This window comes from Echinops telfairi, unplaced genomic scaffold (assembly GCF_000313985.2).
Source record: "Echinops telfairi isolate 266 unplaced genomic scaffold, ASM31398v2 ScPeMD7_7458;HRSCAF=8496, whole genome shotgun sequence".
In the NCBI taxonomy this organism is placed as follows: Eukaryota; Metazoa; Chordata; class Mammalia; order Afrosoricida; family Tenrecidae; genus Echinops; species Echinops telfairi.
The window spans coordinates 16647378-16667229 of NW_022111358.1; the positions used below are offsets into that span (position 1 = coordinate 16647378).

The 19852-nt window shown below is 56.7% G+C and overlaps 1 protein-coding gene across 1 annotated transcript; it reads left to right on the forward strand.

The window, feature by feature from the left end:
• The first annotated feature begins 775 nt into the window (after positions 1-775).
• Positions 776-1246, forward strand: CCDC182 (coiled-coil domain containing 182). The gene has a single exon (XM_004707389.1). The coding sequence runs from the start codon at positions 776-778 to the stop codon at positions 1244-1246; it is 471 nt and encodes a 156-aa protein (XP_004707446.1).
• Positions 1247-19852: the final 18606 nt, after the last annotated feature.

The window sequence follows — 19852 nt, forward strand, 5'->3', positions numbered from 1 at the left end:
AAGGGGCAAGTGGCTACCCGGCAACAATGACAGCAGCAGCAACTCCATGCCAACTGACTTCTCTGATGTCCACGGCAAGGCACAGGGAGAGGGAGGGCGAGGGTGCCTCTCCGAGAAGAGGCAGCTGCCTTCATGACCGCCAGGCTGTGCGCTGGACAGTCCACCGCATCTCTCCCCAGCTCTGTTCTGCAGCCTCCTGTAGGGAGGGTGAAATCAACCATGCTGGGTGAGTCCGTTCCTCCGACTGACTAAGCCTCTCTCACACGCTGGCATCATTTCGGAAGCGTGGGTTTGGAGCCAGAAATACCCTTTAACACTTGAGTGCTAGAAGTGAGGGCAGGGACCATCTCTTTACGATGCCCTTGTTCTACTGCAGAGGAACACAACTTTCCCAAGACCACCTGGACCCCGGGCTGCCCGGAGGCCCTGGCCAGAGATCCAGGCCTGCCTTGTTCTATCCTTCTCTCCACCAGGCCTGGCCTTTCCCTTCAGCCTAAAGCCGAGATTGGGCTCCTGACTCCAGAAGGGTGATGAGTTGAGAGAAGCCACAACTCAGGAGGGGCCAGTCCTCGGCGACCAGCCTAGAATGTGATGATATGCAAATGAATGGAGTGTGGCTGCCCTCCTGGTTGCCTGAAGGGGTCCTGATGTCACAATGGGCCAGCCACCAGGCTGACCTCCCCTGCGAATGCCCCATGTCACCAGCCCCAAGAATCCCCTGACCCGCTCGCTGCGTCTCTTGGCTCCCCTGTTCCTTGTCCAGCTGGCAGGGACGATGGAACCCCACTATCAGGCGGCCTCCATCCTCGTGAAAGTCAACACCTTACAGGGGAAGAAACTGGTGGAGAGCGGCCTCCAGTCCGGAGACTTCTCCCTGCCCGCCTCGTGGCCTTCCTGCGTGCCGCCTTCGCCAGACCTGGAGAGCCTGCAGCAGAAGGTGGCCGGGGTGCAGCGGGAGCTGGAGGACTTCAGGACGGAGGCGCTGCAGGCGCTCCGCTCCCTGGAAGACGCCTTCTGCGAGATGAACGCGGGGCTGGTGCAGCTGGAGCAGCAGGCGGCCCGCGTGAAGCAGCGGCTGCGCGAGGAGGAGGACCGCGGCGTGGTGCGCAACAAGGTGCTCACCTTCCTGCTGCCGCGCGAGAAGCAGCTGCGCCAGCTCTGCCAGCGGCTCGAGGCCCGCCTGCTGCGCCAGGGCCGCGACGGGCCGGGGGCCCCCGCGAGGGCGCAGCCCCACGGGCGCCCATGACCGCCCGCGGCCCAGGAGGCAGGCCAGCGCAAAGCTCCCCTCCTCTCGCCTTAGCCACGGCGGGGCTTCTCCGCAAATTACACCTGCTTGCGAGGCCAAAGACCCCGTTTGTTCTTTCCGCGAGGGGGCTTTCACCCGCAGCCCTCCAGGAAGGAGACCCTGTGCCCCCGGCCGCCCACCCCTGACACCCCATCTGCCCGACCCTGGGAACGGTCTCTGTTTGTCTGCTTCCCTTTCTGTTCTTGGTGTAATGGTGATGCCGCTCAAATGTAGACCTTGGTTTTTGATCGTTTGTGTTTTGATCGTTCAGTGTTCTTTGGCCGATGGTGATGGACAGAATTGACCTCGTAATGACTCGGGACGGGCCCACGCCCTGTCACTTCGACGTGAGCGGCTGAAAAGAGTTGGGTGCTGTGGCCCCCACCCACCCAAGGCTCCCCCGCCCACCACCAGTCCCCCCTACTTTCCTACTTCCTAAGGGAGCCCTGTTCTGGCTTTCCTGTCCCTGCGGAGGACCCCGGGGCGTAGTGGGGTACGTGCTGTTGCTCACGTCAAGGTCAGCAGTTGGAAACCGCCAGCTGGGCCAAGGGAGAAAGGTGAGGCTTTCTACTCAGAGTTACTGTCTCGCGAACGCACCCACCGGGGCACCTAGTTCTCCCCCTTCCTCTCGGTTCCTGACTGACGGCAGCAAGCTTTGGCACTAGAGGCCTGATCTTGCCCTTCACTGCTGCCTGTCCCCATCCCCCACTTCTCCTCTTAGTCTGTGGACGGGTCAGTGGCCAGCTTAGTACAGCTTAGTACGACCCCAGAGCATGTTGTCAGCTGAGCGTCAGGGCATGGATGATGGCGCGGTGACACGGATTCTCCTGCCTGAACCAGGCCGTGATTGTCCCTGGGTTGGCCTCTTTCAGACAGTTCATACCGGTCATCTCATGGTGCTCACCGGCACCTTTGAGCTAAGTGCTGCCTCCTGCTGGCCTCAGGGGACTGGCCTCAGGAGGGTGGAGCCCATTTTCCCCAATGATGCCATCCTCGGAAGTGGCAGGCAGGCACAGGGCTCAAGCCCAGGCCTCTGCCCCCGACCCCCACACCGGTGCCGAGCTCCCTCTCCCCGCCACCATGCTGCCACCCCCTGATCTGGAGCCAGACCTGACGGGACTGATGGCCGTGTCCTGACGGGGTGGGGTCATCTCACAGGGCCCTTTGGGGTGCCTTCGCTGTCACTGCAACCTTATCTCAAGGAGCCCTTTTGCTCCATAGACTTCGTAGCTCTCCCCCACCCCACCCCAAAAGCTGCCCAAGGAAGAGCCTTGGCAGAGTCAGATCACTGTCTTCCCAGCTCAACGGACTCCATAGCTCCTGATGGACTGTCCCCTCCCAGCCTCCTTCCCAGCATCTCCCAGACTAGATCTGCACACCTGGACCTGCCGAGCTGAACGTCCCAAAGGACCCTTGGCCTTCTCAGCCATTGCAGGATCCACGCGCCAACTGTGCCTCTGGGGTTACCTCCCTACTCTAACTTTAGGCAGTTTATGCTTTGACAGGTTTAGCTGACGTGGTAATAGTAGCGGCAATAACATTGCTCCTCCTCCTCCTAGTTAACATTTATGGAGAACATGATATATTCCAGGCACCGGGCTGACCCTTTACACCCACGTACTCCTCACCACAACCCTCGGAAGGGAGGTTCGACTCTAATCCTCATTGTCAGAGTCTGTGTGAGTCCCGGTTGACTAGAGAAACAAATTCATGGACACTCCTATGTGTATAAGAAACAGCTTTATATAAACACTAATTGTACATTAAGAAAACATCCCAGCCCTTTGCTTGATTGTCATCAAGCTGCCACCTGATTGACAGGCTAAACTCCACCCCGTTCACTCTTAATCCTCTCAAAATGACAGCCGATTGTGTAGCTCCCACAGAGTCTATGGGAGGCCAAGACTCGGAGAAGCTAAGTAACTTGCCCACGGTCACACAGCTGGTAGATGCAAGAGTTGAGTAGGAACAGAGGAAGGTCAGGCGCCAGATGCTGTGTCTTCATCCCAGTGTGATATTTTTGGAAGCCTGTGAATATGGGACAACTCTTTCTTGAGTAGATAAAATACCAGAGTGCTGAACTTGGTGAGAGGGATCCTAAGGGAAGAGATGTTTCATAGCGAGATTCCTATACTCCTAAACCTTGTTGGGGATGGTGTGTGTGTGTATGTGTGTGTGTGTGTGTGTGTGTGTGTGTGTTTACAAGTGTATCTGAGAAGGTGAATGTGGTTGGTCAACTATAAGAAGAGGTTAAAAATATATCAACTGTCTTATGAAGGAGAAATTAGATTAAACATTGATACGTTTGGGAAAGGATTTTAGCCAATGGCATGCTCCGCGTGAAATGGACTGTCCCAAAGGGACAGTGTTTGCGGGAAATCTCGGGGCCAGATTAAGAGAGGGAGCCTGTGATTGGTGCCCGTCAGGTCACATTGGGAGCTGTTTGGGCCTAATTCTGGCCCAACATTTTAATAGGGTCCTAGACACTCCAGAAGATGGAAATGAGCCAGCGAACCCCAAGAAGTGAGGCATGATTGGAGCACTTGGGGTCTTGGTTAGAAGTATATTGAAGGGAGACCCGATTATGGTCTTCTAAACACTGGAAGGGCTGATAAAAATCACCCTTCTTTCCCCTGTGCTTGGAACGAGTTGAGTGACACACAGGGTAGAGGCAGATGAAAACAAAATATCCTTATTGTTGGTGCATCTGCCTGAGACAATGGTTTGGGATCTGTTGGCCTCCCAGGCTTGCTGAGACCCAATCCCTGAGTCTCTCGGCACAAGTATCAGGTATGTGTACATGTATATATGTTATAGACACACACATCCACATGTTCCTTCAAGCTTTGAAAAGCGCTTGCTTTTGTTTAAATGGCCAGTAAACTGAGAGGGATCCTCTTCTGCATTTGGTTCCTATCCAAACCCCAACATCTCCTCCGTCTCATGGATTGACTCTCGCCTCCTTTTTGTTAAAATTGCCAATGTTGTGCCAGCCCTGCCTTGAACGGCTTCCAGAATCCAATTCTCCTCCTCGGTGAGGGAGTCTTCTCGCTCACGTGCTATGACTCACACTCCCCGTTACCATCGACCTAAATGGCCTTCATCTTTCTAGCTGCATCTAGCACCTTCCTCACCTTCACTTTCGGATCCGAGCTCTCTGGTGGGGCGTAAGGTTGGGGTGTCAGCAGTGCAGGGGTTACAGGAACTCGGTTTCAGACGAACAACCACTGCTGCTTATGGTATGAAACGTGGACGAAGGTCGTGCTGGGGGCCTGGTCTACAACGGAGGCGTCGCGAGTGTGGAGGCAACACAAGTGGAGTTGTCACCGCTGCCGGTGTGAGCGCAGTCGCATCGCCAGTGCTGTTGGAGTTGAACATGGCCACGTTCTAGCCATGATGGCCGCTGACACGACGCCCACGACGCCCACTTCACGGCAGGGCAGGCCACCCCCAGCTGTATGACAAGGTTTTGAAAGGTCGATCCTGAAAGTGAGCACCTGTGAGCACAGTAACATCAAGCATGTGCTGCAACGTCGTAGGTAGTAGTAAAGATTACGAATACACTGTCAGGTGCGATGAAACCAAAAATGGACAGTCGTAAGAGTGGCTCTCTGTAACTCGCTTACGTCATCAGTTGGGGACTACCTGGAAGCAGAGCCCTCAGTAAGTCCCCCCTCCCCTGGTTGATTACATTACAGTGCATTGTGGAAGCTGATTGTGTTAGATTAGATGACGGAATGGCGCCTAGACTAGTGTTTGTCCAAACCACTGGGGACCACCGCTCACTCCGGTGGGCACGTAAGGTAGCCATCACAGGTGGGCAGGCGCAGGTGCAGGGAGGCATGGGTGCCAGAGCCATTGCTTGACTTGCTTCCCTCTTCTCTTGGCGTCAGCGTCCTGAGATGATCCAAAGGGTCCCCGAGAGATTTTGCACCCTCAGTCCTTAGACTAAAACACTCACGGCCATCGAGTCCACACTGGCTCAGCGCCAGCCCCGGTGGGTTTCTGAGACGGTCCCTGTTGGCAGGAGTAGAAAGCCCGTCTTGCTTCTGCGGAGCTGTTGCTGTTTCCCGTTGCCGACTGAGACCCAGTGCAGATCGCAGCCCAATGCACAACCACTGCGGCCCCAGGCTCCCCCAGTCCCTAAAAGAAGCGTCCCCACACGTCAGTCATCACTCGCTCGGGTGACCATGTGAGGGCACTCACTTTTCTCAGTGTAACTGGGACTGTCCCCGTTTTAAAATGGAAGAGCTTGCATGCCAAAAACTCTCTTGGTCCTGGGCAAACGGGGATGGTTGGTCCCCTTGTATCAGAGAGAAAACCCTTGGAGGGGTGAAGTTTGAGGGAGGGGGGCAGGCGAAGACACAGGAAGTCAGGACAAGAAGCAAGGCAGTGGTCTCTTGCCAGGCTGGCCCATCTTGGCTTTCACGTTTAACCAGACAAGGTTGGCCTGCTCCGTCTGCAGCAGCAGGAGCTAGTCCTTGAGTTCACTTCTGCCCCCTCCTCTCGCGCACCCGCCTGCCACCTCACCTTGGCAAGCAGGTTTGAGAGCTGAGTCTCTTCTGAACAAATGGTGAGAGCCTTTTGTAGACGGCCGGGATTCCTGATTCGGCCACAACCTCACAGCTGAAACGCGCGTTGAATGGAGTCTTTCCTGGAGGCCAGAGGGAACCCACGGCAGATGAAAGTGCCTGCACTGGGGGCTTGTGACCGGTGCCAAGCAGACGGCTCCTGGTAGCTTTGGAAGATGCAGTTCCTCAGGCCTGCCCTCCACCTCCCCACTGTGAACAATCAAGTTGAGTCCCAACTGCTCTCTCTCTTTGAAGTTTTAGGACAAATAGAAGACAAAATAACAGATGGCTGGCTTCCTGGCAATAGCTGCCATTCTGAAAGGTTTTCTCCAGACTGCAATAGCACTCTTGCTCCTTTGGGCGTTCACAGCCATCAGAGGGCTGCTGAGATCTGAGAGAGACAACCCCATCTCACACACACACACACACACACACACACACACACACACACAAACACACAGGACCTCAGACCCTGCCCTGTGTTGGCTACAAGCTGGGATGCTTGGGTGATCGGGGGAGAAGGCTGAGATCGAGGGGGGTGCAAGTACAGGGGAGTGCTCAGCACAGAGGATAAGCACATCAGCTACCGTCTATCTGTGCACTGGGGGTTTGCAAGGGGCCAACCGAGACCGGACCAGAGAGAAGCCAGAGACGAGCACTGTAGGGGGAGCTGCAGGAGTGGGCTGGAAGGAAGAGGGTGCACTTGCTTCAGTCTGCAGAGCTCTGCTTCCAGAGCTGGTCCAGTCCACGTGCAGATTCCTATGGTGCTACGAGAAGCAAGCCTTAGGCAGCTTTCGTGACCCTCACCAGCGGTCAGTCTGGCCACTCCTACAGTTTGAGGTGAGAAGAGAGAAGAGGCCGTCCTTGAAGATAAGCTCTGCGGAGAAAGCGGCCTGACTTAGACACCAACTCCGCTTCTGCAACGCAGGTTCTCGCTCATGTGCTGGACCCACTGCCAGCTCATGGCAACCTTGTATAGCGATTCTGAGACTCTCAAGCCTGCGACTCATAGTGACCCTATAGGATAGCGTAGAACTGTCCCTGTGAGTTTCTGAGACGGTAACTGTCTCCCAAGGAGCAGGCTGGTGGTTCCTAACTGCTGAGCTTGAAGATGTCAGCCCAACACAACCCCTCTGCCACCAGGGCTGCTTCGGGAACAGATAGGTTCATGTTTTCCCAAGGAGCAGCTGGTGCACTTGAACCACTGACCTTGTGGTTGGTAGTCCAATGCTTATCTCACAGAGCTACCAGGGGCCCCTGCTGCCTTGGACCGCACTGTCTGCTAGCACTTTCGCAGTGACAGGAATGCTCTTTTATTCTGCACTGTTTTAATGGTCGCCTCTCGCCAGCCTCAGAGGGGCTGTTCAGTGAGGGGCTACTGCACACTTGAAATGCGACTGGTGAGACACAGAAACTGAGCTTCAGATCTCATTTCATTTTAATTAGCCATCGACAGGTGGTAGCTCTTGCCTCAGTTTCCCCATTTCCTCCCTAGAAATGGTGGGCACTCCCTACGTCATCTGATTGTGGGAAAGGGCAGCAAGGAGACACGGGATACCTGACTGGGTTTTAATGAAGACTTGGTTCTTGAAGCGTTACCACTTTCTCTTTTCTAACCTAGAAAGACGGGACCGTCAGTGGCACAGAGGGCTAAGTGCTGGCTGGCTCACTGGAAGGTCAGTGGTTCAAACCCACCAGCAGGACAAACATGAGACAGTGTTCTTCTGCAAGATACACCGCCTTGGAAACCGCCTGCACTTGCGTGACTGTCCTAGGAAGCCAAGTTGCTTTCCTCACCTCAGGGACTCTTGTTTGCGGGACCCCAAATAGATGTTGTCAGAAACTCGGAAGGGAAGCTTTGGCATTTGTGCTTAGAAACCAGGACCTCTGAAAGACTCGCTGCTGGCTCCGCACAGAGAGCGGGGTGGTGGGAGCAGGTGGGCCTGCGTCCGGTCCTCAGACAGAGGCAGCTCGTTCTCAGGAGGAGGCCAGACTTCCCGCAAGAGAGGCAGGACCTTCAGGACCTGGAACCTTCGATCCACTCTTGTCTGCGGCGCTAACTCTTTCCTGTCAGGCTAGTGGTGGGTCTAATCATGTTCTCTTTCTCTCGCCACCCCCAGCCCCTCCATTTAGAGTTGCACCGATAAGCACAAGCTGGGGACTCCTTTAGCACCCTTCCAGTGAGGTCAAGTCCGAGCTGGCTGGGCGAGGAGGATTAAAGACAGGCCGTGGTCAAAATGCCACATTCCTGGAGGAAGCAGGGCTGAGGGGAGGGCTCCTGGCAGAGTCTGAAGGTCGGCCTGGGTCCCAGCAGCAGAGCCCGGTGGAAGCAAGCAGAGAGGCTGCCGGGGGTTCCCTTGTGGGCCAGTGGTCTCAGGGAGTCTGACCAGCCCTGTGTGTACACATGGACTTTCAGCCCTCCATCCTGGAAGGGAAGGTTCTTAAAGAAGCTCTAACAGTTAGTTGGGGGTGACGGCCACCTGGGAAGACAGACCCTGTCCCCCAGACCCAGAGAGGAGAGAGAAGCTGGTTCCCATGCCCTTGGCTTGTCTGTCACCATCCTGGATAGTTATTGCTTCAGGAGGGGCATGGCCCCATTTCTGGGTTTGACAGTTCCGGTGGAGTCAAACATGTCTCTACTAAATAAATTAGATCCCTCCGGGGCAGATCAATATTTAATGTGGGGTTTAAAAAGACCGACTCAGGAAATGAGTTTAAAAGTGGAGAATTTGCCTGAGGTAGCAATTTCTGAAATACAGTGGTATCAGGGGACAGATTATTCAAACCCCAGCTATGGATAATATGAAAACAGTTGAACAAGCCAAGTTCTCCTTCCTGCGCATCAGTGACTCGGAATCCCCGGTTCGGTGTGCTACTCACGAGGATTAGTGTCAAGTTCCAAGGGACCTTAGAGAGTATTGACTTCAGGGACCAAGGGCTTCCCCATAGTGCAACTGATTCCTGCCCGAACTGGGGGCAGACATCACCAATCAATCCCAGCACTCTCTCCTCTCGAGCTGGATGCTGACTTGTCTCGGCGCCCCCACCCCCCTTCAGTATTGCGCTCTAAGCAGCCACCGCCTATTAATCAGAGTGGTACTCGATGTGGGCTTTCTCATCTGTATCTGGTCCAATCGTCGCATGGAAGAGAGGAGCGAGCTGAAGCTCAAGTTTTGCAGAGGTCAAGTGACTGACCAGAAGACCCCTCCCGTTGCTGGCTTCTCCGTCCTCTACACCACCAGCATGCCTTCTAGTGCTGGAGGTCTCCTGGGGAGGCCAGGGACCATCACCCACATTTGAAACTTCCATTTTCTGGTTAGAATCTCAGCGCCTAAGCATTGCAAAAGATTTGTTTCTTAAGAAATGTACAACGTCTATTTTTAATATTCCTGGCTGGTTCTGTACACCTGCCCACACTGACCTTCCTGATGTCGTCTGTTGGCTTATGTAAGAATGGTATCCCATAAAAACAGTACCTGGGTCACCGAGGGTGTTGGTTTTGGGTTAAAGTCCTTCTAATAATTGGTGCACATGTGTGTGTGTGTGTGTGTGTGTGTGTGTGTGTGTGTGTGCGCGCGCGCAAAAATTGATGGTTTCCGAAACAGAATAGACTCTTTTTTGACCCTCACTGGTTGCAGGTGTCTGAGAGTGTGGGTGTCTCCTCTTAGGTTCAACCCCACTTCCACGGTCTCTGTTTGCTCATGTGTAAAATGGCTCAATGGCTTCTGAGGCAGGCGGTCAATGTCAAGTGAAGTCTTGTCCGTGAGGGAGCTCTGTAAAGGAGGGGATCGCCATGATGGCCAGAGAGGAGTTGGTGGCTGGGGGTGGGGGATCTCATGAGTGGGGTGGTGGAGAGGCTGGGGAGAGGTTAGTGCCTGGGCTTTAGGGTGCTGCCGGGAATTTCCACGTCCTTGTTACATGGAAGCTCCTGTCAGATTTAGACAAACCTTCTGGACTCGGTGATGTTTTAGGAATGGTGGCTCAAAGGGATGCTGCGTTTCTCAAAGATCCCCTTCCCGGAATGTGCCACCGGGTGTTATTTCTATGTTGCTCTTCTGCTGCCCGACTTCAAAATATATGTCATAATTATATTGCCTCTTCGAAGCCTGTATTTCCATTCTACTGCTTACCATGGGGGTGACAGTTGGTTATTGAATGTCTGGAGAATTGGACCTGGTTGTTGCTTTTTATCTTGTCCATTCTTCCTTTCTTAAGTGCTTGCTCGGATGCGTACATCGCTACAAAAGGAAGGCGACAGGGACACCTAGCATTCGCACCCGCACACACTCACTAATCACATTGCCATTTCCTCTCCCTTCGCGAGTGTGTGGTTACATTTATAGGAGCCGACAGAGCTGAAATAGGTGGTCTGAGCTGCTCAGGTGGGGAGCCGTGAAGCTGCGTGCGCCTGGGGAATTGGTTGGAGGCGGCAGAGAGGGAGCCTTTCGCCTTGTTTGTGAAGGACACACCAGGCAAGAAGCAGGGATGGCATCATTGCTAAGTCGGAGCTGGAAGGGGACCCTGGGGAGATGCTTATGTAGCCATATAAAACAGAGACATGTGTTGTATAGATAGTCTCTATCTTATATATTCGTATAGCTATCTAATACCTCCCATAATTCCTGATCCCGGGCTCAGTAAATGTTTATTGAATTAAGGAGCAGAAGACCAGCTATGGACACCCTCCACTGAGGCTGTATCTATGCGCAAAGCTTTCCGTGATGCAGCCGCCCTGCCAAGTCGGCTCAGCCTCTCCACTGTGAATACCAGGGAACAGCAGAGAAGGTGGGGGAGCTGGAGTGCAAGGACAGTCCTAATGGCTTCCTCCTGGGGTCCTGGCCTGGGACCTTGCCCTGCCGTTGGGCAGCTCTTTAGGAGAGAATATTTTATGAGCGCCTTCCATCCTACTCTGGGCAAGACGAGGTGGCGCTCATCTATGGGACAGCAGCAAACTTAACACCAGCGGTCTTGAAAATGCATGTGGTGCCTCACCCCCTCCTGCCCCTCTTGACTGCCACGAGAACCAGCCACAGCCTTTGGGAGGATGTGGAGTGGAGTCACCTTGTCCCGGCCAAGGCCATCCGGCTATAGCCAGACCTCAGCCCCACTGCCAACTAACTACTGATACATGGGGGACTCCACCAGGATCAGCCAAGCGGGCTGACACCAGCAGCGCTGGCCGCTTCCTTGTAGACTCCTGAGAAATATGAACGGATAGTTGCTTTAGGGCATCCTGTATTGAAGCCGGTTGTTTCGCAGCGTTAGCCGACTGATGCAGAGAGGATGGATGACTTGTCTGAGGACCCACAGCGAATAAGAAAGGGCAGAATTATAAGTGGAACCTACTCTCCCCACCCTGGTTCCACGGGCACTGTTCTACTCAATGGCCACCTTGTCTTCCAGGTGAGGGAAGCAGAGTCAGAGTGGTTGAGGGAGGAGGGGTAGAGAGAGTGGGGATAAAGGAATTGCCTGAGGGGCCCTCCTTCTCCACCCTTGCTGAAGAAGGACAGCTCTGTGCAAGTCCTCCAGCGTTCCCCCAGCCTCCTAAGCTCCCATATGGGAGGGATCTCGATGCCGCCCTTGGTCTCATTTCCGACTGGCATCTCAGCTGGCATCACTGCAGGCTGCCAGCAGTGTCTGGCTGGGCGGGTGACCCAGCGTGCCGGGCTACACAAAGGAAAATCGCTTGCTTATTCATTCTTCTTCTCTAAGGAGTGGCCTGGGCTTTCTCCCGATTCTTTTGAATATTGTAGTTCTGTAAAGTGGTTAGTGGCTAAGGTGTTGGCTACCCCAGGGCCACGTGAATCCTCCAAGGTACACAGTCTAGCTCACCCACCCACTGCACTGCCTTCTAGTGGACTCAATTCCTCGAGACCCCATAGGACAGAGTAGAACGGCTCCTTAGGGCTTCTGAGACCAGACATCTCATGGAAGCAGACAGACTCATCGATGGCTCTCAGCCTCAGGTGCACCTCGGAATCACTCAGGGGACTTTGAAACACGCAGGCCTGGGCCCTACCTTGAGAACCTGTTTCACTTGTCTGAGGCGGGCCGACCATTGGGGCTAACAACCTCAATGATGATGCTAATACAGTATTCCGAAGGTGGGCAGCCCCAGGAAACTCCAGGTGGACATTCTCTGTTCTTTGGCCTCAGGCTTGGTCGTGCCTGCCTACCTATGCCTGCCACACTCATAGTGGGAGGGCCCCAGGCACACGGCGGCGGCGGCGACAAAGCCAGCTGTGCCTGGGGATTGCACCCGGGAGTCCGGGAAGCCCGAGGGCCCAATAAGGCAAAGCCTTGGAGCTGGACTGACTCTGGGTGGGAGGCAGATGAACCGAATGGGCTTCGAAGGCCTCGACCTTGGGGGCTGCATTGTTTCTCATAACAGACTTCCCTACACAGACTGGCTGAAGAGAACAGAAATGGACTCGCTCTCTGTTCTGGAGGCTGGAAGTCCACAACGTGGGGTGTGGTCCGTTCGGCCATCCCACGAGACTTAAGATGAACCTTCCCCGGGAGTGGGACGGGGTTTGCACCGCCCCAGAAAAGGAGAACTGGGAACAGACCACGTCCTCTGGACCTGGAAGCCCTGTGTGGAGGACCTCCTGGACCCAGGAGACAGAGAGAGAGCTGCAGCACCCGGAGATGAGAGCTGACAGGAAGCAGTGACAGACACACAGCGAGCCGGACTGGGGGACGGGCATGGGGACAGTGCGGGAGGCCTCCCCGCCCCGAGTGAGAGTGCAGAGACTTGCTGGCTGAGCACCGGATGGGACGCAGCCCGGGGACCCCCAGGAGCAAGAGAGCCGAGTGTCTTCAGGTTGAGGTACGCTGGCAGAGTGGGGTGCCTTTGGGAACGTGTTCCCAAACTAAAACCTCCTTGCTGCCGTCACGCCACTCCTGACTCGTGGTGACCCTAGAGGGCAGGGTAGAACTGCCCTGTGGGCTTCTGAGACAATAGAAAGCCCCATCTTTCTCCCTTGGGAACAGTGGCCCAACTAAGGAGCTGTGTGGCACTTGCCCGAGGAGAGCAGAGGCTGGCCTGAGGGGCCAAGAGGTGGAGGACCAGACAGAGACCCATCTGAGAAGAAACGGTCTGATCCACCCACTGTATCCTGAGTCATAGCTGATCCAGAATCCTAACCTGTTTCTTCCCGAAGTACGCCCACCCCCAGCCCCAGCCGCACCCCATGAGCATGGCCTGTGAGTTCTGAATTCCTGAACCCAGTAGAGGAGGAGAGAGCTCTGTGGAGAGACCAGTGGTGTCAGAATCGGTCGAGGAGAGGCGTGGCTGACCTCCGCCTCACAGGAAACAGCCCCGAGTGGCTCATGCTGAAACGATGTTCCTTTCCCCCTTGGGAAGCAAGAGGAGGTCCGATGCCGGCCTCTGAGCACCCCTTTTCCACCCTGCAACTGTCCGATGGTGTTTAAGTCTCTCTGAAAGCGCCATTCTTCCGCCTAGCCGTGCACCTCTCCCGCCTGGCGAGAGGTGGGAACTCAGGTCCAGGGTGTCTGCCGGGTCTTGGGAACAGCGGTGGGAACTGCCCGTGATGGGGCTTTGGGTCCTTTGCTGGCAGGTCCCAGAGGACCTGCCTTCTGCCCAAGGCAGAACACTCTGTACCTTGACCTCGCAGGCCTGTGCCCCGGGGACCATGTGAGACCTCAGAGCTGCGATTCTTCCGGGCTGCACACGGAATAGGGACATCCATTCTGGGTGTGCTGTGCGTAAACACGGCCCTCCTCCACCCAGCTGCCCTCCCTCTCTCCTGCCTCCCCCACTGGGCTCTGCTAGAGGCCCCAGTTCCCCACTGAAGGCTCCGGCCGATGGACCACTAGCCTTGTCCCTTGTCCCCACTGTTCTAGTGGCTACAAACAGGGGCCGAGCTTGACCACTCCCTCTGCCACCCTCCTGGGGGTTAGGGTGACACTCAGTGGTCCGACCTGCTCTGACTCCCAGGAGCTCAGGGTCAGCGGTGCCCTCTGACAACTTCCTTAGCCCAGGGAGGCACATGCACATGGGCTCCCGAGCCGGACAACCGTGCTGGGGCAGGAAAGGTGAGCCCTCACGGGTACCCCTCTTCTAGCCCACCCTCCATTCCCTAGGGTGTGGCCCCACTGCCTCTCCCATTGAAGGCCCAGCAGCCCTGGCCTGCAGCCTCCCTGGCCCGTTGGACCCGCTGTGGGAGGCTCCCTGGGGTCTCTCTCCCCCTCCTCCAGAAGATCTTGGCCCAAGTCAGGCCCCATTCTTGCTCAAAGAGCCTCAGCCCCAGCTTTCCCACTGATGTTCTCCACCCCCCTCTCCCAGCTCCCCCCAGCAGTCCCTAGTGCTCCTGGGAGCCCTCCTGCTTCCTGGACAAAGAGCCAACAGTTCTTGGGCCCAACCAAGTTGAGGGTGGCAGAGACAGGTGGCAGCCCCCCTCTTGCCTCAAACAACAACAATCAAGCCATCACACTGTCCTTTTAAAAATCAATTCCCCTGACAAATGGGCCTGTGCAGGAGGGCAGCCTGCCCTGGGGCATTGTGCACTTCAATCTGGACGACAGACGGAGCTGGTTCATGAAATGTTAACCCGCCCTGTGAGTGGTTTCTCAGTCATTGGACCCTGCCGGGGGTGGGGGTGCCTGTGCCTTCCTCCCAGTGGGGGGGCCCTGACCCCTGACCCCCAGCACAGATGGAACTTCTCTGCAGTCTCCTCGAGGACCCAGGAGCGGGTCTGGGAGCCCAGCTGGCCAGGGGACGCTGGGGCAGGAAGGCCTGGGTGGGAGCCGAGCATGGTCAGGTGGCCGATGAGGGCTTCTGAGTCAGGCAAACTCACGCTCTACCCAGCTCAGCAGCTGGGGACCTGCCTTCTCTGAATCATCTCCTTTCCTCAGCCACAGTGTTCCTTGGAGACGAAGAACATAAAACGTAGAATCAACGCTGGGTCCTCACGCGCTTCCTGAGGAGGGGGCAGCAGGAGAGGGGCCGAGCCAGCGATAGCGCAGGCGCTTCACAAGGAGGCAGCGGTGGCCTTCCACGCTGGAGGCCCCGGATGGACGCCTGGCCAGTGGTTTTCCAGAGGAGCCTCCAGACGGAGAAGGACTAGGAACAAGGGCCTGGAGGCACACATCCCAAATCAGCCAACGAAAGTTCTACCGAGCATGATGGTCTGACTCAGGTTGAGGGTGGGGACAGGATGGCACAGGACTGGGCAGCATCCCAGTCGGTCATCCAAAAACTCACCGTGCAGGGGAGCCAACTTGAGGGCAGCCGAGGATAACATTCATACGGTCAGTTTTGTGGACTGCGCGCTCAGTTCTGATGCATATCCATCAGCCTCTCCGCTGGGCGCTTGCTCTGTACCTGGGGAAGGCTGTCCAGACAGAACGCAAGATCACTTGCCCCAAGGGCAGAGAGTCAACACACCTTTCGAAGAAAGCACTCCCACCCCATCGCACAGACGAAGAGGCTGAGGCTGAGGAGCCGGCCAAAGGCCCATCGCTGGTGCAGTGGAGCGGGGAGTTAGACCGGGGACATGTCCCACATGTCACTCCTATTGCCTGGGAGCATCTTCGCTGCAACTCTGCTTCAGCCTCAAGCCCAGGTGGAAACCTTGCCTCGCCGACGATCCAAAGCAGGGCCGCGTTGGGTCTTCCTGTGGGGCTCTGAGGAGCTGCTGGAAGGAAGCCTGGCACTGCCTGGGAAGGGGTGTGTGGCAAACCACGCTCATTCTTCTGTGGGTCACCTCTACCTGGTAGCTGATGTCCCATTCCAAGCCCATGACGGGCCTGGCCAGCCTAACCCTTCTGGACAGCTGGCTGAGCCCAGGGGCTGAGGGCAGGGGCTGAGGGCAGGAGGGGATGCAGTGAAGCCGGGTTTCGTGACCTGCCGCTGCCTGGACTTGAGCCTGGCCTGTCTGCCTAGCCGTGCCCTGTCCCGTGCTTAGTGTCGGTTCTGCCGGAGCGCCAGGACAGAGCCTCTCTGTGGCGTGGGGGATGCCCTCTGCCGCACAGCTTCTAGGAGCTGTTAGCATGTCCCGCAGAACAAGCATAAAGAACCCCGACTCTCCCCCTTATGTATCAGGGGCACGTGTAGGGAGGGCGGTGGGGGTGAAGGGCACTGAGGTTGATGGGCCCAGGGTCAAGTCCTGGGTGTAGCTATGTGCTCCTGAGCAAGTTAACGCCCTCAGTCTTGACTCCTCCTTAGGGAAACCAAGGATGGAAACCACTTCGGGGGCCTGATAGCGGGGTGGTCTATGCAGACCCTCAGCTTCTGGCACCAAGAACGGGTAAGGTGGCTGTGACTTGATGGCCGGGGGCTGCATCTTCTTCTCGGGAATGTCGCTGGGCCCCTTTCCTTCTGGAACATCTTCCTGTAGACAGAAGAGTCCCCTCCCTGTCAGGCCGGGCCCACAGCCCTCTGCTGGCATCCTTGAGCCTGGCACTGCCTCCTCTGCTCCGAGGCAGGCCCATCCCATCACCGGAAGGAGCTCTCTGGCAGGGCCTGGGGGGAGGGGGGCTGGGGGTATGCTGAACCCCGGGCTGCCCCGCATGGCAGCAATTCCAGCTATTATTGTTTGTGAGTTGAAATTTCCTGACAGACAGAATGAGCCATCTGAAGGGAGAGTTTCATTTCCTTAGCCGTCCGGCTCGGCTGTCTCCCAGGGACGGCACGTGAGTGACAAGCCGTAATTAAAGCCTCTGCTTAAGGCCGAGCAGGAGAAGGACAGGCTCCTAGTCACACTCACCAGCAAGACAGGAGGATGGGCCCTCTGCATCCACAGGGACCCCCAAACTGGCCGCTCTGTCTGTCTGCCACGGCAGGCTATCTCCCTGTCCTCTGTGACCCCGACTGACCTGGGAGGGGTCCCCCATACCCCCAGGTCTCAGCCACCTCTTGGGCCCTGGAGGTGTTGGGGAGCTGTGTGGGTTGACCCTGGACTTCTACATGACCTTTGTGCCGAGGCTCCAGGGGTCACCTGTGGGGGAAGGGGGTGTGAGGGTCGATCGAGCCATTCTGCAGGGGTCAGTGTAGCTGGGGGTGGAGAAGGGTGACTCACTCTGGCTCAGGGCTGCCTGCAGAGGGTGAGGGCATCACTAGATGGGGGCTCCTTGCTCAACCAGAAGCTCCTGCAAGCTGGGGCCCTGCGGGCCCAGCCACCCCAGCTATGCAGGGGTTCCCCAGCCGACAGCAGGGTTCCAGACCAAGGACTCTGTCCTCAGTCGGTTCTGACGCAAGTTGAATACCTCCATCTTTTTCCGAAGGGGGCTTGGTTCGCTTTCGCTCTTATTGCCTTCTATTATCAGCTATCTCTGTAAACCTCACATCCTTATTTGTCTTCGGAGGTCGGAGACATGACAAATCAACCTGCAGGTCTACCTTCACATGTGTGCAGCCACACCACTCACCGTAGCAGGCTGTGGGTCTCAGGGCGGTTTCTCAAATACGCCCTAGTCTGGGTTACTTTCTCTCAAGCGCCCCCACCCCAGGGGTCCCCTGCTGGGCTTCCTTCCTCTGGTGCCTGTCCCCTCAGTCTCTCAGCAAACCCTGGGGCCCGCGCTGCATCCCAGAGACTCAGTGGCAAAAAAGATGGGCACGCCCCAAGCTGCCCCTTGGGGAAGTAGATGGTCATCTCCTGAGCGGCCCAGGCAGAGGCCAGGCCTCCCCTGAGGCGCGGGGCACAGGGAGCTCAGAGGACACCCTTCCATGGACGTGCTCCCAATGCCAGGGACTTGCCTTGGAATAATGTTCTTCGCTCGACCTGAGGCCAACAGGGCGCCCAGGCTCTCCTCCCCACGTGTCCTGACAGCTGGCCTGTCCTGCTAGCCCTCATCTCCGGGGCTGTCCCATGGCTAGGAAGTGGTAGTTCCCCTCCCCCCACCAAGGAGCTGCATGATGGCCGGACAAGGAATGAGATGCACTGCTCTTTGCTCCCCACAAACCTGGGGTCCTCGCCGAGCACTGGCCGCCGGCTGCAAAATCGACAGTGTGACCCCGCACACCTTTGAAGCCACGTCTGGTGATCTGATCATAACGGGTCTCAGCCTTGGAAGGCCCCCAGAGCGGTCTCTGAGCCAGGCAGCTGACAGCTACAGCTCGAGGGTCCCACGGGCAGAGACAGCTCCTCCGATCCCCTTAGGTTCCCTAGTGGTCCAAATAAATGGTCAAGGAACTTGGCCGCTGACTGAAAGCTTGGCGGTTCAAGTCTGCCCAGAGGTACCTCAGAAGAAAAGCCTGGTGGTCCAGTTCCAAAAAAATCAGGCCTTGAAAGCTTGGCGGCACACAGGTCCACTCGGCCCCCCCGGGGGTTGGCGTGAGTCCGAGGTGTGCACGGCAGTGGCTCCTGAGCCTAACCCACTGGTGGGAGATGAGCCCTGGCTTGGCAGTGAGCCCCTTCTAGACCCTGCTTCCACGCTTGCTCCCAGACCCAGGGAGTATAGCACCGTATCAAGCCTGGAGCCAGGCCGCTGGGAGGTCCCCAGGGCAGGCTTGGGAGTGAGGGAAGTCCCTTTCTCTTCCCAAGGGACCGTGATTGGTCGCCTGGTTCCCTCTGTGGTCACTGCTCAGCCAGGCGGTCACTTTTCTGAGGCTCCCGTTCTCCTGGCCTTGGATAACACAATACTGCCCCTTGCCCCTTGAGGCTCAGGGGTTGCAACAGCTGCTAACCTCAGGGTGCTTCCCCACTCCTGCGTGGTGCCCCTAAACCTGTCCACGGCTCCCTCACGAAACTCCATTTCCCTTTTGACCCTGACAAGTCGTTTCCTGCTCTGATGCTAACAGAGCGGTGTGACCTTGGGCAAGACACCTAGCCTCTCTGAGCCTCGGTTTCTCCCCCTCTACAGTGGAAGTGATGTTAGAATCTGCTCTACCCACCTTGCCGCTTTGCAGAAAGCTCCTGCACGGCCCGAGGTCCCGATCATTCTTTGTCTGCTGTGGGGAAGGGCTGTGTCTCTAGGATTCTGACCAGAACCGAACCTGGCACCGTGGGCCGCACACACAGAGTGAACACTTCTCAATGTGGCTCGACGCCTCGCGGACCAGCACGGAGGCTGGACTGCTCCTAGATCACAGCTCACCCAGCACCCCCTTTGCTTAGGGCCTCCTTTTTGTATATAGTATGTAGTCTTGTGTGTGTTATTGTTGAAGGGAACTTGTTTGTCGCGAGACTCCAAGTCCATTTCCGTCTCACCTTCCTCCTTTTTCCTTTAAGCCACTCAGACCACGGTTTAGGGTTGAGGGCTCAGGAATCTGGAGGGAGGGCCTCCTTCTAACTGACCTCCCCCTGAGCCCTGGCATCACAAGCCCCTCTGCCATCACCCTTTGGAGAAGCAGCCATCGTCCTCTGCCCACCACCCCGGCCACCTCCACCCCCAACCCCACTGGCGGACCCCTCGCTTTTTGTGCTACCGCTATTTTATCTGGGCCTCGGGGGACAGAGCCTGTTTTAAGATGAGGGTGTCAGCCAGGGTCAGTTTCCACTCGGCTCTCACTCGCTCGTCAGGAGGAGTGAGTTCTGGCTGTCCGGCGGGGACCCATCCATCACACCAGACAGCCCTTGATCAGACAAAGGAGCGCAGCACTCAGCCTCAACGAGGGGCCGCGGGGGTACTGTCCCCCCCCACCAAGAATGTTGGATGGGACTTCTGAGCTCACTAACGGGGTCCCGTCCATCTTCCACCATCTGGATCCCCAAAGGCAGTTGTTGCCTTCCCACCCAGGTGTAGGCGTCTCCCACCTCCGGGGGCTGCCTTCCTTCCAACACAGCTGTTTCCCTCAAGACCTTTTCCTTTGCTCCCTTGCTCCTCCATTTATTCAACAAACACTTGCCGAGCCGCCTGGGAGCACAGCACCCTGAGAAGGTCACAGCCCCGCCGGGAGGCAGGTTTCTCAGCGCAACGTCAGAGGCGCTTGGGCCAAGGCAGGTACAAAGGGCTATGGGGACCCAGGAGGAAGAGCGCCCCGGCTCCCTGGTGAGCAGTGGAAGGGGAAAGAATCAAGAGAAGCAGCCCAGCT